Below are 19,778 nucleotides of genomic sequence, written 5' to 3' on the forward strand. Positions count from 1 at the left end.
TTTTGAAGTTGTTTTTAAATATTTTCTGATTTAACTGTGATCGTGTTACTTTTTTCCCATCAGAACTACAGCTAAAAGCAAACATTTTTAAACAAATTAAAGCTATCCACTCCTTCACACAAGCTTTTTTTGTGGCAGAGACATGATGAAGTGACTTTCCCCCTCAAACTTTATGAGATAACGTGTTCTTTTTAAGCATACATGTGATAAACAACATATTGTCACATCCAGAAAATAAATATTTTTCTAGTAAAAAAGAATTGCTGATGAATAACATGGCTCCTTCCTGTACTGAACGTGACCTTCCCTGAGACTGGTTTTGCTTCTGGCATGAGTTCTTATATGCTGTTAATGTGCATACCACTTTACAAGAGGACACACCACCTGAAAAATTGTAAGAAGTCTGTCCCTGCAAGCTTACAATCTAAAATTTGACACAAGGAAGATTATAGAGAAAGGGAAGGAAAATGAATGCAAGGGTAAATGGGGAAAATATCCAGGCTTAGTTACAGTAGGTATGGGGACTACATAGTTGTTCCGAAAAAAATAAGACTGTTCTTTACACATATCAGAGCAATATAGGATCTAGCTGCAGATAAACAGCAACTGCGCTGCTCTCTAATGTATAATTAGTAAGGCATGACTGAAGGTGATATTTACATAATGGGCAGCCCAATCCACTACAGCTCCTTATGTAGTGGCACCAACGTGCTGTATCCTACAGGGGAGTTTTGGTGTGTTCAGGTGTCCTCTGAGGAAGGGAACATTTATTTCCTTCTCCCAGGATAAGCACCTGCTGCTGCCATGGTTAACTCAGACCTGCACTAGCGATATTGCTGGCACAAATCTACATTGACTGGTGAAGATAGATTGGTCTGGGAAGGGGGGGGGGTCAGGATTTGGTGGGCACTGCCAAACCTACCCTCTTCCTTGCCCTCCTCCCCACCTCATCTTCTCCCTGTTCCACCCAGCCCCAGCCCCCTTCCACCCCCTCCCTGTCTCCATCCAACTCCCTTCATAGCCTTACCTGCCCCAGTGAACTCAGACACCCCCTTAAATTTAACCTCTGACTTATCTGAAGGTCATAGAAAAATCCATGATTTGGGGTTCAAAACCTGCCCTTGACTTATCTGTGAGGGCAGGTTTTGAGCCCAGAATCGTGGAATTTTCTATGATCCTCAGATAGGTCAGGGGTTAAATTTAAGGGGGTGTCTGAGTCTGACTAATTTTATCTGATTTTATCCAAGGCCAGATCCTGAAAAATAACCTACCTCTAATTGTTAACTAAGAACTGTACAGTCTCTAATTTATTAAAAACACAGTATACAAACATAGTATATATAGTATGTATACATAGCATAGCATAGCAAAATCCATATTAAAGTCTCTAATTTATTAAAAACTATGATCTATCTCATAGATCTATTTCAGGGGTCTCCAAACTTTTTGGCAGAAGAGCCACATCATTGCAGATATTCTTCTTTGATAAAAACATGGGAGTGAAAGAAACATGAAAGAGCACCTCCTGCCCAGGGAGAGATGCTGCACACATGGGGAGATACAGATGCATATAGGGTTTCATTTCCTCAAGCAGGGAGTCAGATCCAGAACGGGGGGGGGGGGGAGTGAAAGAAACTGGAAAGCAGCACCTGTTTTACTCAGAAGTAGATCCTCCACAGGAGAAGGTACAGCAGTGCCTCCTCAGGGTCTTGTGTGGGGTTGCGGGATTCTTTGCAGCCTTGCCTCCTGCCCACCTATACTTGGCCAGTCCCCCCATTGCATAAGGAACCAGATGAGCCCTGGAGGAGGCAGGGCGCTGGGGGGACAACCTGCTGGCCCGGCGCTCCCTCGCACCCCCTCAGAGCCTGCTACATGGAGTCCTGACGCCTGTGGGGGCAGCGAGCAGAGCGGGGGCGTCCTGGCTCCTGACAGCACTGCCATCACCAGACCGATGGGGGTAGGGAGTGTGCAGGGAGTGCCCTGCGCTTCCTGCTCCCCTCCAGATGCTCCCCGGCGCGGGGGCAGCACGCCTCCTCCCTGCCTGCCACAGCCGCAGTCATATGCTCGGGCTCTGAGTGGGTGCGAGGGAGCGCTGGGCCAGCAGGCTGTCCCCCCCACCGCTCTGCCTCCTCCAGGGCTCCTCTGGTTCCTTGCACAATAGGGGGACTGGCCAGGGATAGGCGAGTGGGAGGCAAGGCTGCCAGGAATCTCACAACCCCACACAAGACCCTGAGGAGGCGCCGCTGTCCCTCCTCCTGCAGAGTCCCTCCCTGACCCAAGAAGGGTGCAAATGGCCCCCTTGCCCCCTTTGTCTGCCTGTGTGACTGCAGATAAGAAAAGGTGGCGATTCTCCATCATTTTCAGGTGCAAATTTATCGCTTTATAGGCAAGTATCTACGGTAGTTTAACGTTAACCATGGTTAATGTTAAACCTAGTGCAGCCATAATACTTCACCATGGTGGCTTTGAAAAAAAAGGCAGAAAAGGATGAGAGGACTGAATCTGCTAGGTGTTCTTGTTGTCATAACTCTGGTTAAGTGATTAGAAAACACTGTCTTTACACTAGGCCCCAAATAAGGGATAACTAGGCAGAATTGGGGGAGCTACTGGAATTTCCCTCACAGGAAAATAAATAAAATACTAAACTAAATGGTTACTATAATACACTGGTTTTGAAATTATATTGCAAAACACCTGGGACTCCTCTATCAGACATTTCTGTTATTTATTTATAAAGAGTGAGAAAAAAACCAAGTGTGAAGAAGTATATCCTAATTACTTGTAACATATGTCGAAAAAATTATACAGGTCCAGCCTTGTTATTCACTGATTTTTTATACACGGATTTGACTCAACACGAATGGCCCCTACAAATGAGAAGGAATGTGCTGACCCCTGGAGAAGGGAAAAAATGCACCCCTTTAGAAATCACAGTTTAATAAACTGCTTTTTTCTGTTGCAGAGAGACAGTCATACAAGTGATTACAGGTATAACCTAAGCATCCACAGATTTTTCTATCTCAAAGGTGATGGGAAGAGCCCTTTAAATTAAAGGAAAGCAATTTAATAAAGTTTAATAATGCCAGCAAGGGCAGCCTGCGGACAATCCATCAATCATTCTCTCTGCAGGCTTCCCTTCCCCCTGAGCAAGTGAACTAAGGCTAAATGGCAGCAATTATCACCTCCATTCTTTCCCCCTTGCTGGGGTTCCTGGTGAAGGGAAGGACTGCTGTCTCCTAGTGAAGCCTAAGTGCCTGGAGAGAGACTGATTGCCTCTTTGTGCATTATAAAGGTCAGCAAGGCTGTTTCTAAATCACCAAAACAAAGAGACTTTGTTTTTTAAATTGATTTTCTATAGTGCAGTTTTTTGCCACCCATGTGAGTTCTTGGAACAGAACCCTCACAAATAATGAGACTCAACCTGTATATAAAAAAGAAATATATCTCAGACAGCAAAGAGTATTTATCAGCTTACCAATTGTTTCTCTTAGAACCACTCTGTCAGAGGTTTCTCAATGAGAAGCCTAATGACAACAGACCACTTTCACCCAATGAAAGCTTGCCCCTCATTGTTATCTTCCCCTTCAATGAGAAGTCAAGGGCAAGCATTTGGTGTGTTCTAGAATGCACTCTCCATGACAGTGAAGTTGAATAGGCCTGTATTAAAAGGTGTGTGTCCCCGAACACATCTCGGAATGCTCTGCAGGAGTCTGGTGTTCTGTGTAGGATGTGCCCCCGCACATCTTTTTTGAGAAACTAGTCACTGTGGAAAGGTTCCCTGCATTGTTTGAAAAGTTTGAAAATCATTGTTATAATGCATACTGTAACTATGCATTACAATTAGTTTTTGAGAAAGACCTAGTTTTTCTTTTATAAGTATATCCCTATAAGTACTTTCTAAGATGTTTTCAGTTATGTTGGCATTTTTTTTAATTTACTGAAGATTATTCTGCGTAATTGAGAGAAAAAAGTAGCACTCCCTTGGCCCATCACATCAGCTCTCTGGCATCATTTACCAGCAGGGGTGGTTCTACCATATAATTAAATAGAAAGCTCATGTATATATCCTTCTGAATAGATGAACTACTTTTTTCTGTGCTGCTGTTGCATCGGGGGGTCATAAAACGCATGCTATATTGGAATGGAAAGTTTGTTCAGTCAGCTTGCTGTGAAGTGAATAAAAATGTTTATAGGTTCTTATAAAAGACAGAGTGGGGAAAAGTAGAGCTATGTTAATATAGTTGTGAATATAATAATTTGATTGTAAGGGACATACTTAAAGTCAAAGTAACAAATCCCCAGTTCTCTTGGGGTTTTTTTTAAACTTAATTTTATTACATTTTTACTTACTTGCTTCTTTAAAAAATACAAACAGCTTTGATAATGGAGGAAATGAATAACACAGGGGACAAAAATGTTCAATAGTTTTAGTCAAGCACACATCTGTTAAATTTTCACACCTTTATTGTTAATTCTACTTACTTTATATATTTTATTTAAAACCTTTTTACCATGGCCATTTTTTTTCCTTTTAATCAAAACTAAACCTACTACTTCCAAGAGAGTAGAAAAAATCAATCAAAACATATTAAACCCAATAAACTCATGCACAGGCATCTCTATACCATCTATTCTTACATCTGTCTAAGTTATGCTCTGCCCCCTCTGCTTAGAACCAGACCCAAGATTCATGCTGTTACATCATTACAATAGAACACTCCAAAAATCACAAAAATCTAAGGCTGCAATCTTATACACACTTGTCAAGCAGTAAGTCTCATTGAACTCAATGGGCCTTCTGAGTACATTAACCATATATAGGACTGTGCCAAGGCTTTTCAAATTGGGATGTCACGACGCCCCACCCAGAGAGATCAGGCCACTTTCCCCTTAAGGGGCGGGGGCAGGAGGGAGGCGGCGACCCAATCCCTAAGATCACGTTGCTAAGGCGCTGTAGGGACTGGGATGCACTCACCAGCCCCACAGCAGCCTGTCGGAGGAGCGGGAAGCGCTACGTGAGTGTCTGCTGGCTCCCTGCAATTTAAAAAGTGAAAGTGGAGTTATTGTGCTCCACTTCTGAGCGTGATCACTGTACTTTCACTTCTTAAGCTTCAGGGAACCCTGCGGAAGGCCACACAGGGCTCCCCACACCCCTGACAGGCTGCTGCAGGAACTGGTGACTGCATCCCAGTTTCAAACCCTGAGAGTTTGAAAACCACTGGATTATGCTGTAAGATACCTTAAACATCAGTTTAATGAACATTAAAAATAAGAATCATAAACTGTTATGTTTAACATGGCAGAATTATAACTACTTGTTATCTCTGTGTGTCATGGAAAAGGTTGTCAGGACAATACTTTTGAAGTGATTTTTCCTGAAGCAGGGCTAAGTGCTGTGCTTTTTTTCATCAGAAGATTTGGTCCAAAATGTCAGTGCAGGGCAAGAAACTCCTGCGTCATACTTCATCTGTTTTGATTTTCATTTCTTATTACCTCTCCCAATGTTCTTTAGAAGCTAGGCATTATTGTTCTTTTTATAGTGGTCTCAATAATAAGAAATGCTTATTCTTATTTTGGAGTGTAACTTACTGAGAGCTATCCAGACTCTGCCACTTGAGTGATCAGATGCACCATTTTGGTCCTTCAGAACTTCTCGCTGTGTGTGTATAGTGTATGTCACCAGATTCAGTGCCACATTTATCAACAGTCATGACCTTGATTGGCTGTGTTTTGTTTTCTCAGTCTATGTATTCTGGTTTGCATTTGGTTTTAAGTCCAAGGCATCATGGTAATTTTCCTTGCTCCTCATTGGGGTTAAGCAGGAAGCTTTCCCAGGAAATTTCTGGGGAACAGCATGTATGTCTTTCCCCAGAACACTCTATCTCCAGACTGTATAGGTCTACAGTAGTCGCTGCCATCTCACTCTATTCACTGCCCACTCCATGACCTGGCAGGGTGCAACAGGGACATACAGTGCAGGGATGGCAGGTGAGGCAGAACTGCCCCATCATTGTCTGTGGAAAAGCACCACAGCTGCCCTGCCTGTTTGCTCCTGAGCAGGCTCTCCTTACACCCACTTTCTTGGGTGTAAAGAGAGCCTCCTCAGGTGTAAGTGGGTAGGGTGGCTGCCAGGATTTTCCATAGACTACAATGGGGCAGTTCAACCTCACCTGCCATCCCTCGGGTGCAGTGTCACTTGAATCTCCCTATGTGGGTTAGAATCCCCAAGACAGTACATCTAGGCCCTGCCATTTGAGTTGCTTGATAGTTTACAGGAACATACATCTAGAACATGCGTCGGAGGCAGCGCATCACTTGGCAGGGCAAAGTTCCAAACAACACAGTCCTGGAATGAGCTGGAATCCCTAGCATGTATGCACTGCTGAAACAGAGATGCCTGCGTTGGCTCGGTCATGTCATGAGAATGGATGATGGCTGGATCCCAAAGGATCTCCTCTATGGAGAACTTGTGCAAGGAAAGCGCCCTACAGGTAGACCACAGCTGTGATACAAGGACATCTGCAAGAGGGATCTGAAGGCCTTAGGAGTAGACCTCAACAAGTGGGAAACCCTGGCCTCTGAGCAGCCCGCTTGGAGGCAGGCTGTGCAGCATGGCCTTTCCCAGTTTGAAGAGACACTTGGCCAACAGACTGAGGCGAAGAGGCAAAGAAGGAAGGCCCATAGGCAGGGAGACAGACCAGGGACAGACTGCACTTGCTTCTAGTGGGGAAGGGATTGTCACTCCCGAATCGGCCTTTTCAGCCACACTAGATGCTGTTCCAGAACCACCATTCAGAGCGTGATACCATAGTCTTTCGAGACTGAAGGCTGCCAACAGCAACATCTAGAACAACCAGTCTATAGGTTGCAGTCCTAAAAAGTAGCATGAACTGCAACCTTATCCAACAAAGAGGTTGAGTGTCTCCTCTACTTATGTGCAGGCAGATTAATAAACTTTGGGCATTCCGTAGGCTTTTGGAGCACCTAAAAATGTCCGATAATCCTGGTGTTGAGTAAATCTGTGAAAACTTTTTCTTCTGTACAGCTAGTATAACTAAAAGCCTACCAAGGAAGAAGTTTACAGGCTGCTAAGCTATTAGCACCAAAAGGGGGTTAGCTCCACTAATCATGCCCTAACCTTCTAAGTTAATAATATATAAAGTCTTGGATTCTGTGGTTCTTTCTTCTCCAGAAGACAATTTCAGCACCTAACATTGTACAAAACATGAAACTTCTGCTTAAACCATTGTGAAGACATGTGTGAAGACATTTAGCACCTTTTAGGACCTATCTGTGAACATAAGAACATAAGAACAGCCCCACTGGATCAGGCCATGGGCCCATCTAGTCCAGCTTCCTGTATCTCACAGCGGCCCACCAAATGCCCCAGGGAGCACACCAGATAACAAGAGACCTCATCCTGGTGCCCTCCCTTGCATCTGGCATTCTGACATAACCCATTTCTAAAATCAGGAGGTTGCGCATACACATCATGGCTTGTACCCCATAATGGATTTTTCCTCCAGAAACTTGTCCAATCCCCTTTTAAAGGCGTCTAGGCTAGACGCCAGCACCACATCCTGTGGCAAGGAGTTCTACAGACCGACCACACGCTGAGTAAAGAAATATTTTCTTTTGTCTGTCCTAACCCGCCCAACACTCAACTTTAGTGGATGTCCCCTGGTTCTGGTATTATGTGAGAGTGTAAAGAGCATCTCCCTATCCACTCTGTCCATCCCCTGCATAATTTTGTATGTCTCAATCATGTCCCCCCTCAGGCGTCTCTTTTCTAGGCTGAAGAGGCCCAAACGCCTGTGCTAATATTACATGTGTCTGAACTGGGTTTTCCCCTTCCTTGCAGCTACGTTCATCCATTTTCAGAGAGAAAGAGGCAAAGTTCACAGGATGGTGGCAGACTTATCTGAGGGTCTGCCCCAATCATGTATAAAGTGGAGGCTAGCTTATGAATTACTGAGCAAAAGGGGCATGTTGAACTGAATTGGACCTTTCCTGCAGTTTATCCTCTTTGCATTCTCTTGTGTCTTGCTATTTTCCCTTCAACCAGATACCTTAAGTGAGCCTGACTGGGAGAAAAATGACTTCAGGGAAATGCAGTTATAGGGCAGGCAGCCCAATCCTAACCTGTGCTGGAACGGGGAGGCTGGCTGGCCTGCCTCATATCCAGAATGGGATTGGGGCTGCCTGCAGTTCAGCCCAGGGCAAGGGGAACGCATTTCCCTTACCCCAGGTAATACCACAGCAGCCTAGAGCTGCACCGGGTCACCCGCAAGTGGGGTTAGGATCCGGTCTTAGTGCCAGATCCTGGCCCCACCACCTGCTCTGCCCCAACCCACCCATGGGTCCACCTTCCCCCATCCCGGAACACCTTCTTTCGTCCCTCTCCCTGCTGTCCCCAGACCCCTATGTTGGTCCAACACAGCCGGCATGACCTTACTTTTCCTCCAGTGCAATGATGCAGAGGCAGCTCTGGAGGCCAGCACATGTCCGTGCACTGGTCTCCCAGCTCCCAAGTCATCGCAGAAGTGCCTTACAGCACTTTTGCGACACTCCAAGGCCAGCACAGGGGACATGCACCAGCCTAACTCGGAGTTAGGATCATGTTCCAAATATACATAAGTATATCAGGCGTGATGAAGGAAAACTTGGAGATATATGGTAATCACATCAGCCACTGGAGAAGAACACTGCAGTTGAACCATTTGAAATCTCATTGCACCCATCAGTATAAATGGGCATCTCAGAAGCAATTGTCTATGAATGTTGATAATTCATTCAGGCTAAACTCAAGTGTTGGTAATATAACGGGTTTATTAAACAAGTTGTCATGTCTCTGACACAGACCTGCAGCAATATTACACTGAGGACAGAGAGGAACATTGAAATCTGGATATTGAGCTGTACTGAAGGGAGCAGTGCACTGTATTCTCTGCACCTGAATACAGCATAGTTGTAACAGAAAATTGTTCCGCTCTGCCCTCTTATTATCCCCAGTTTCCCCCCTCTGGCAGCCGGTCCATTGGGAGGTCATTATCTTCTGGGCCTTCCTGGGTCCCTTCACTGTCTTCTGATGTGGGCTCTGTGATGCAGCTGCACAGGCTCAGCTTGGCTAGAGCTCCCACAGTTTGTGCAGGAACCATCTGAGCTGGTGTTTGCTGCTTCTTGTGCCATCAGGCTGCTTCCCTGGCTGCTGCCGTGCTTCCCAACCTGATGGGCTCGTTATGGGGTCACTTATTGCCTGCCCGCTCAGCAGCCTTCTCCTCTCCCTGTAACTGAGAAATTTTTATAACCTGAATGCTCGTATCTTGGGGTATGACTGTACTGATTCTTTACACCTATTTAGGTGCAGAATGAAAACTTATTCTCCCAGTTTTTTAAAATTGATGTGAAGGCATTGGTGGAGGTGGTTGTTGATTATGGTTGTCCGTTCTATAAGTTTTGTGTTTATTAATTGTATACCACTTTGGGTGCATTTCCACAATAAGGGTGATAGATTGATTTTTATAAACAAGTAAATAATACTGCCTATAATGTTGAATTTTAATGCTTTGGAAGTTTCAAACGTATCACCGACCCATGTATTTTTCTTCCTCTCCTTTTCTAAAATTAAGGTACCAAAATATTCAGCGGACTATTGCTACAGAGAGGACAGAAGAGGATGCTGTTGTCAGTAACAGGGTGGAGAGGCTCCCGCCTGGAGGTGGCAGTGATTCAGAGGCAGATCCTTCTCAGCCAAATTCAGGTAAAACATTTTACATGAGTCAATACTGAACCAGATGGCATTCTTCTTCTGTTAGCACTACAGATATCAATTTACAACAAGGCATGTAATGCAAATACTCTTTGACTAGGATCTAGTTCTCACTGAGGTCATGAAAATCTGGGTTTAGGCAGTGCCACTTTAGGCTGCAGATAGGGGTTAATATGATAGAATGCTACTTTGTACAAAGAAATCCCTCTGTATTGGAAACTGTATGTAAGGGAGAGCCTAGACTTTTCCTTTTTTTTTTAGTGCACAGTATTTATTTTCTCTTGAGAAACACTTCATCACGTTAGCCTTGATCTGCAGTCTGAAATGATACAACCCAAACAGGGATTTATCATCTCTAGGAGAACTAGACCTAATAATCAGTAGACATATGTGTCTCTCAACTCCCAAATTTTCTAGGTCTGAACATCCTTGGGCTTGCCCACACCCTTGTGTAGGAAGTATCCTATGGAAACCCAAGTGTGTGTGTGTATCCTCTTAAATATAATTGCATGACTCAAAACAAAGCAATCATCTCAGCAGTCACACTGCACAGTAATCACAGCAGTCATCTCTGTTTATATGGACACCTCTTTCTTCATGTGAATGCAAACACAAAATAGCTCAAAGATATTTGTGTGTGAGAAATTCAGTAGTACCGCCACATGTATGAATCAGTCCCAAGGGCATTTCTGTTTTTTTTTTTCTGCAATTAAAAAAATGTGTAAGTATTATTCAATCTGTGTTAAGATTTTGCTCCTTTTCTCTAAACTTGGATTGCAGTATATTGTATTGGGGGGAAAAATGTTTCACCAGTTAATTAATTCATCTCTATTAGTATCTACATGTAGAATTTTAAATAGTCCCTTTTGTACTCACAAATGGGTACAGTGCTAAATGGCAAGCAATCAGGAAGTCCAATGGGCATACCAGAGGAGGAGAGGATTTGTTTGTGATGTGTGTATTCTTTTGCTCTGTTTACATGTAAACCGTTTAACTTTCAGAAATTAGAAGAGAAGTGTCTGTTTCACCCGTGAATTCTCAAAAAATCACCTTGTTGCTGCAGTCTCCAGCTGTAAAGTTTATCACCAATCCAGAGTTCTTCACGGTGCTGCATGCAAACTATGTAAGTGCTTGAGGCTCAATTTCTTACTCTGGTAGCAATGTCCCAGGTGGCAGTTCAGTTCTCTCAGTGCAACATTCAGAATTTATGCCAGTACTGCCCATTCTTAAGGTTGCTTACTGTTCTTGCTTACTAACATTCCAATTCTAAGGTGCCCTTATGCTACTGGAACTACTGTTCCAGTGGTGGAAGGCGCTTTATAGCAACCCCTGCTAATTGGGTAAGAGGCACTTTTTCAAGTGGGTGCTCCTTTTTTTAGCAGGGGGAGAGTAACTGGCCCACCTCACCCCAGCACTGTCTGTTCTAGTGGCTATCTGCTGGTATTCATTTGCATCTTTTTAGATTATGAGCCCTTTTGGGACAGGGAGCCATTTCGTTATTTGATTTTTCTCTGTAAACCGTTTTGTGAACTTTTAGTTGAAAAGCGGCATATAAATACTGTTAATAATAATAATAATAATAATAATAATAATAATAATAATAATAATAATAATAACCTGACAATATAACGATATAACACAAGCTGCCATCGGAAGTAGAAGAGTTGCTTCGATGACCTGCCAGCAGATCTGATGCACCCCTGGTACTGGTAAGGAGGCGGAAGGTGGGCAGAATGGGGCAGGGAGGAGGAGATGGGACAAAACAGGAACAGGAGGAGATGGGACAAAACAGGAACGAGGACTGGGAGCGGCAGTATCGGTGGCAGTAGTGCTGCCAATATCCTATCCCCCTTGTCAGCCTTGATCCACTGTCCCAGGCCCACGCAGACTTGCACTAGTGAAATCACTGGTGCAGGTCCAAGTAGGCCTCTTCTGGCACCAGAGGCTTACCCCGAGTAAGGAAACAAATTTCCCTTAACCAGAGAAGACCTCGGAGTCCTCCCACAGGATGCAGCATGCAATCCTGTGGTGCAACCGCGTCAGTGGGTAAGGGGAATCCAGAAATCTGGAAGTGTTGGGTAGTGGTGGTAGTTTCTCATAGGTTCCTCATTGAGAAAGGCAGTAATGGCAGACACTTCTCTAAAAGATTGCCTGCTTGGTACTGCAGTTCTTCCTCTATAATGTGCAACTCCTGGGTGTGTTGTTTGTCTTCTAAGTTGCATGTTCATTCTTGCAAGGCAGTGGTGAAGACCAGCATCTAGCCTTGAATGAACTGACCGTATGGCTTAGGACATGACTCAGAATAATCTTTAGTGCCTTGGGGTTCCATTGCAGATACTCAGGGATTCCTTAGTGGACAAGTCAATGTGGAAACGTTTTACCAAAGGTTGACAGTTTGAAAATAACACCGTCAGAGTTTCAAGAAAGCGCGTGTAATTTTTCTCCACTCTTGTTTTGACAGATGTATGCTTTTTGCATACAATTGGCTATGCAGAAATGAAACAGAGTGAACCAAGATCATTTCACACTTTCTCAAAGAAGGATGTTGAAGTACCTCATGGAGACATACCAGTTTCCCAGAGATTCATTTTTGTGTAGTTAAAAGATCCAAATACCATTCAGAAAATATCTTTGCTTGATCTGGATATATCTTTTGAGGTTTTTGTGGTTTTTAATTTGTATGCATAGATCTTATATCAAAAGGTATGCCAGATGAAGTTGGATGGAGCAACCCCATTTGTTTTACAATGCTAAATCTGGATTCTGCCAAAGAAATCAGAATGACCTGCTGAAAACATCTGTTAAGGCAGTCATACAAATTCCACTTGTGTAAAAATAACATACCACATAAATACAGGATTAATGTGGTTATAATATTTTAACCGAACTCTCCAATTAAAATTTAGAAGCATTAATTATTGCCATGAAATTTGAGTTGGAAAATATTATCCAGCGGCTGGAGCTGAAACAGAAAACAGACCTCCTGTTTCCTTGAAGGCTTGAAAAAACCTGAGAAATTCTTGGTTTCTGTTAAGGTCACAGTGGGCTACTAAAATGGTCAGCTAGCTGGTAGTGGAACAGTTTTTGTGCTAGTAATGTGCAGAGCTAAAAACCTAAGTTTCTTGCAAATGGCCTTATGTGCAAAATCTTTTCTAGGATGTAATCTCTCTGAATGTGTCTAATTGTAGATATGTAGTTAGTTCAGGTGCATTGTGTGACTGCCCTGAGACATTGAAGTAATGTGGGAACTGTTTCCATGTGTATGGATCCTCAGCCACTCCATTAATACCTGTAGGAAGGAATCACAAGGGTCAGGCAAATCATGTCATTCCTTCCCATGCCAATATCAAAAAGTGCTTAAAAGCCCAATCCTTTATTGACACTTCGCATCGCATGGACCCCTGCATAACATCTGCAAAAGACAGCTCCCTTGCAAGAGGGTAGTCATGTACCGCAAACACAGAAGTCTCTCCATGGCAAAGGTTCAGATCCCTGTGGAGTTATTCCCCTCATGGAATAAACCTTTTTGCCAGGGGAGGAAGTGGGACAGGTCAAAGGCGAGCCTGGTTGCTCACTGCTCAAGGATGGCAGCTGGGAGCCAGGTGAAATGGGTTTGAGCCCAGCCAAGAGACATACCCTAACCAGCAAGGTATGCACCTTTGACATTAGTGGCCAGAAACACCAATGTCAGTGACAAAAAAAGAGAAGGCAGCAGGTCTAGAATTTGGACCAGCTCTCTAATAACCTAGCCACAGCAGAAGGCAAGCAACATGCACCGCCTCCACGATTTAACACCTTGCATCACCACAGACAGGCACACCTGCCTAGGAGGCCATAGCACATGAACCTATCTGAGGGAGCACTACGTAGACTGGCATGTAACACGGGGTGTTGACTGTAGTTACCCACCCATCTGGCCACACCCCCGCAATACCCGTGCCCTTTGCTCATTCTCTATTACCTGCCAGCATGAGAGATGATCTAGTATCATTACATGGCAGCATGGGATTCCTTCCCTCTTTGCATACCTATTGCGGTGCATCATCCTGCTCTTGTAAGAGTCATGAGGTAAAGGTCCCAGTTGGGTGTTCATGTGTGAAGTCCTCCTGTGGCAGAGTCCCTGCAATTAGAGTGCTGAGAGGACAAGAGTTAACACAATTATCTCTCCATACATGTTGTAAGGGACAAGAGATTGTTTGTGCAAAGTGCTCCCTTCATTTGGTTTTTTTGCTTGGATGGCTTTTATATTGTAAACCATCGTACAGGCCAAATTTGGTAGGAAGAGCAGGGTAGAAATGTTTTTATAATTAAAAAATAGACAAAAAAAAAGACAGTTTAGCAAAGAAACATGTTATTCACGAGTGCCATGTGGCTCCTTCCTACAGATATAGCTAGAAGGGTATGGGATCCAATCAAAAAGAACCTAGTAAGAAACTAGTATGGGATACAATCACAGAGAAGCTAGTAGAAGTTATAAAAGAAAATATTGTGCAGCTAGTGTACTGTAGCTAGTTTAGGGAAGAAGCTTCCTTCAGCTTGATTAGGAATTGACTCATTATTAATGAGCTTTCTTGGTCAGCACTTAGAAATCAACTTTTTAAAATTTTCTTCCAGCTCATAACATTTGTTTCTACATGGTAACTGTGCAATGTACATGCACAAATATCTCATTGTCCCCTTAGGACCTGCCCTCGACCAACCAACACAACACCAGCCATTTTGGAGAGCTGCTTCAAAATTCAATTGTCTCTTCCCCAAACACACACACCTGAGAATAAGATAGGTTTTCAGATCTGAATGGGAGACACTGACCACATAAAACATTTGAAAGAAGCCGGGAAGAAAATAGACCCAAATAAAGAGAGACACTCACTAAGTGAAAGACTCCTTAGTTGCATGGTCTGGTCACACATTTCACAGCAACCGTAAAATTTTGACAGTAAAGGGCTGACATTCTGCATATGACCCTACAAAGCAGCTGGCTCTGTTTTAACATTAAATAACTTCTACACTTGTGCCAAAGCAGGTGTCTAGTTTGATGCATGCCAACATGTGCCTGTGCAGAATCTCATTTAACATTCTGAACCAGGGTAGAACTGGGGAAGCGGTGCTCAATTCATACAGCCAAGCATTGCAAGCTGGATAAATGAGTACTTTGAACCAGATAATTATGAACTTCAGCATCATCACTCTTGGTAGCATATAAATGGTGCTTTTGCTGGCAAGGGCAAGTGTTTACCCCTTTTCCAGCCAATGTGGTTGAAATAAAACCATTTGCAGTTCAACTCCTGGCTCATTAGTAGATGCTTTAACTTGGAAACAACTGGATGGGTATGACTAGTAACAATAGCATAACATTGGAAAGCTGCCTTGTGTGAACAGTAGTGATCTGTGAAAACTGTAATGGAATGCAATAGCCCTAACCCCGAAGGGGCTGCATTGTTCTAGGATTAGCATGTCATTAATGCATGCCTCATTCTCTGTAATTAGAGCCAGACTCTGGAATCTTGCAATTCACAACTCTTTTAGACAATAGGTGTGTGGTTAACTTTTTTAGACAAGATTTTTTCACTTGTATGAGTCATACTTGTTCTGCAAAAGATATTAGCATTGACTTATGCCTGCAATGTATAAATACTGTTTTGCTGTTTTCCTCTTGCTTTTTGTGTCCAGAGTGCCTATCGAGTCTTCACGAACAGCACCTGCTTGAAGCATATGATCCTAAAGATCCGCAGAGATGCTCGAAATTTTGAGCGGTATCAGCACAACAGGGACCTGGTGAATTTCATCAACATGTTTGCTGACACACGCTTGGAACTTCCACGAGGCTGGGAAATCAAAACTGACCAGCAAGGCAAGGTACAAGAGCTGTATGAAAGTGATACAGACTTTTCAGTGAGTTCATCTGGCTTCTTTTCTGAGGATGCCATTAAGGCTTGCTTTATCCTCACATGTTCAATTCTGATTTAACACTTTATTCAGTGGAAAACACATTAGAACATTCTTCACATGACTTTTCCAGAGCCAGATATAAGCAGTACTCAACTGTAAGGGCTGGTGGTCTGGAGGCAAGTGAGTGGTCAAGCAAGCATACAGCAATATGCGGTCCACAGCTAAATGAAAGCTTAGGCCAGAGCAGAGTTGGCATCCAAGGATGTCCAGGCTACACACAGGCTGAGAGCCCTCTCTACTGTCCCTTGAAGCCCCTCAGTACTCACCTGGCCCAGCAATGGTATAAATGAGATCCCTCCTCCATGTCTCCCCAGTTTCTGGGCAGGAGACAGAGTTCTCCTTCACGGTGCCACTAGCATCCCTGAAACGGCTACTTCTCCCTCCTTTTGCCCAGTAAGTGTCCCTACAGCTTATTGGGTAATGGGAGTGGGTGGGAAGCAGCACCTGCAGCCAGCTGTCCTCCCTTGTACAGGGTGCCATTTTACAATTCCCTGATGCAGCAGAAGGGGAACAGCAGCTGCACAAGAGAGAACTTTCCTCCCTCTACTGCTCAGTTGGAGGCAGATGGAGGTAATTGACATGTGCACATGCACATGTACAAGTGAGAGACCCCCGGGGCATGTACCCAAGGGTCCTCGAAAAGCTGGTGCTGAAAAAGCAGCTCGCACTAAACAGCAAATTCACACGACAATGAGGAACTTCATTAGCCTCATTATTTAGCGTGTGTGCTCTTTCATTATTATTTACTTATTATTTTCCTTGCAGTCCTTCTTTGTTGACCACAACAGCCGTGCAACCACTTTCATTGATCCCAGGATCCCTCTTCAAAATGGCCGCCTACCCAATAATTTGACCCACAGGCAGCATCTTCAGCGACTCCGCAGCTACAGTGCTGGAGAGGTAATTTTTCCTGCTGTGCTATTAGTGGCTCAGCTTTAACACAAAGCATTTAACATGTGCATGTGGTGAAACAGGTATTGTTTACAACGGCCAAGAATGATTGTAGTTCAGCTCATCTCTCCCACCAAATAAACTGTATGTGACTGTCTACCTATTTCATTAAAATATTTCTATACCACCATTCTGTACATGTCTACACCGAAGTGAGTTCCATTGGAACCTACTCCCAGGTAAGTATGTATAGGATTGCAGCCTATGTATTACTTTGTATTCTAATACAAAGGCATAAGTGGCTTTCGACCTGGTCAGCAGGGACGGCCTCTTCAAGATTCTCCTCAAGATTGGATGTCCACCCAGGCTCCTCAGCATCATCAGATCCTTCCACAAGGACATGAAGGGCACTGTTGTCTTCGATGGCTCCACATCAGACCCCTTTGACATCCGAAGCGGCGTGAAGCAGGGCTGTGTTCTTGCACCAACCTTGTTTGGGATTTTCTTCGCTGTCCTGCTGAAGCAGGCCTTTGGAACTGCAACAGAAGGCATCTGTCTCCGGACTAGATCAGACGGAAAGCTCTTCAACCTCTCCAGACTGAGAGCAAAGTCCAAAGTCCAGCTGAAATGTCTGCGTGACTTCCTCTTTGCCGACGATGCAGCTGTCACTACCCACTCTGCCAAAGATCTCCAGCAGCTCATGGATCGTTTTAGCAAGGCCTGCCAAGATTTTGGACTGACAATCAGCCTGAAGAAAACACAGGTCATGGTTCAGGATGTGGACTTACCTCCCTGCATTACAATCTCTGCACATGAACTGGAGGTTGTCCATGACTTTGTGTACCTTGGCTCAACGATCTCCGACACTCTTTCTCTCGATACCGAGCTAAACAAATGCATCGGTAAAGCAGCTACCACGTTTTCCAGGCTCACAAAGAGAGTCTGGTCCAACAAGAAGCTGACGGAACATACCAAGATCCAGGTCTACAGAGCTTGCATCCTGAGTACACTTCTGTACTGCAGCGAGTCATGGACACTTCGCTCACAACAGGAGAAAAAACTGAACACTTTCCACAGCTGCGATACAAGGACATCTGCAAGAGGGATCTGAAGGCCTTAGGAGTGGACCTCAACAAGTGGGAAAACCTGGCCTCTGAGTGGCCCACTTGGAGGCAGGCTGTGCAGCATGGCCTTTCCCAGTTTGAAGAGACACTTGGCCAACAGACTGAGGCTAAGAGGCAAAGAAGGAAGGCCCATAGCCAGGGAGACAGACCAGGGACAGACTGCACTTGCTCCCGGTGGGGAAGGGATTGTCACTCCCGAATCGGCCTTTTCAGCCACACTAGATGCTGTTCCAGAACCACCACTCAGAGCATGATACCATAGTCTCTTGAGACTGAAGGTTGCCAACTACTACAAAGGCATAAGTGGAGAAAGACTTTTGTTATCATTGTTAGAAAGTATAGCTCATCATTATTTAGCAAATTCAAGATGGCATTCAGAACCACGCTTACGATAACATAACAACAATAAAGATAGTTTAAATAAATAAACCATGAATAAATATGGTTAATGGTAGAAATAAATGTAGCAAGACTAAAGAGAGAGCAGAAGGAAGATGAGCGTTTACCCAAATGTGACACAAAAGTAAAACCTGCTGCAAGCAGGAACAGCAGCAGGTACTAGGCTTCAGAACAGTATTAAATACACCTGTAATGGATTTTCTTATGACTTATAGCTGCATCTTGGAGCACCGTCATGCTTCTCCCATCATCTGATTGCCTATGTCATTTTTGTAATGGGGGAACTGCATGTCCAGCACCTAGTTACACATGCAGAAGGCCATGGCAACATAGTTTCATGGACTGTATAGCAGGTTGAAAAAAGTCGGACCAAGTTTGTTTAGGAGGGAGGAGGAATAATACTTTTCCTCCTTCTGTGTAGGAGGAAGTGAGGTATGATTATAGTAAGCAATATGGCTGCTGAGGCTTTGGTGCTTATGAACGTTTTCTTGGAGAGCCTCTGAGATCTGTCCTTCTCATGCACATTCATCATCCAGCATCAGGTTCATAAGGTTTTCTATCAGCCTTACCTCCAAAGGTGAAGCCTGCTCCCCACTTTTCCCTTGAGGTAATTGACTCCAGTTTTCAATATGGAGTTTTTTAAAAAGCCAGAGGGGAGTTTTGTTTGGAGGCCCAGACCTTAGCTCTAGCAAGCTTTCTAGCACGCAAAGCTGAACATTGTTCAGAAGAGCGATCTGCTTTGGGGAATGGGCTTTGTTAGGCAATCCCCTACAGCAATCTTCATACAAATTTGTTAATCACTTGAGTCCTGATCCCTTCTATAAATCTGTCCAGATGCAGTGGGGAATAACTCCTCTGTGATTGATATAACTATACCCAAAGTGTAAAAGAAGAACAGGCTATTTTATTTTATTAGCAAAAAATACACAGCTGGTTTATGTTTTCAGTTACAAACAACATTTAATTAATGACTTTAATTAGTGTCAGGCTATTCCTAGTTTAACACATGTATTGGTATATTGGTTGGCACTCATTACCTATGTGCCACTTATATGTTCTCCTTTTCAGAGGTGACATTTAGGTCACATTTACCAGGTTTTTTGTTTTCCCTTTAATTTATAGCCAGTTAAAAGAGCTGGCACTTGGCTGTGGGACTCAAATTGAATTGGCACTCATCTGAAATTTTAAATTCAGCTCTAGCCCCTAGTTTCTCATTGCAAAACTAACCAAGCACTACTTTTGTTTTAATAGAGTCTTTGCAGCAATTATGTAGATCAGTTGTCCAGTTGGGAGGAGAGGATAGGGTGATCTAAATCCCATCCATCTCAATTTCTTACACCTTTCCAAACATCTGATCGGTAAGGTTACTGCATTTTAAAGTGGCTACATGCACAGAGAGTAGCTGGATTTGAGGAGGGGAACTGCATGTCCAGCACCTAGTTACACACCTAGTTCGTCATCTAGCTAAGAAGCACAGATATTGTACCTGCCTGTGATGAGTGGGATATAGGAGCAGATAACAAAATATTTCTGAATTGGAGTCAATAACCATCAAACACTTTCCCGCTCTGCCCACACAGCCTTGGCAGCCTAGCGTGACCTACCACATTCACACCAAAATTTAAAATGATTATTATCGCTAG

General features: G+C 43.8%; 1 protein-coding gene across 2 annotated transcripts in view; it reads left to right on the plus strand.

Moving 5' to 3' along the window:
• HECW1 (HECT, C2 and WW domain containing E3 ubiquitin protein ligase 1) overlaps window positions 1-19,778 on the plus strand; it is a 171,815-nt gene that overhangs the window by 110,082 nt on the left and 41,955 nt on the right. For both annotated transcript variants that reach the window (XM_066627949.1, XM_066627950.1), the window contains 4 exons: window positions 9,630-9,760; window positions 10,771-10,892; window positions 15,443-15,628; window positions 16,487-16,621. In XM_066627949.1, the coding sequence (XP_066484046.1) occupies window positions 9,630-9,760; window positions 10,771-10,892; window positions 15,443-15,628; window positions 16,487-16,621 (574 nt within the window). The remainder of the gene's footprint in view (window positions 1-9,629; window positions 9,761-10,770; window positions 10,893-15,442; window positions 15,629-16,486; window positions 16,622-19,778) is intronic.

The sequence above is a fragment of the Tiliqua scincoides genome, chromosome 5 (assembly GCF_035046505.1).
Source record: "Tiliqua scincoides isolate rTilSci1 chromosome 5, rTilSci1.hap2, whole genome shotgun sequence".
Lineage (NCBI taxonomy): Eukaryota > Metazoa > Chordata > Lepidosauria > Squamata > Scincidae > Tiliqua > Tiliqua scincoides.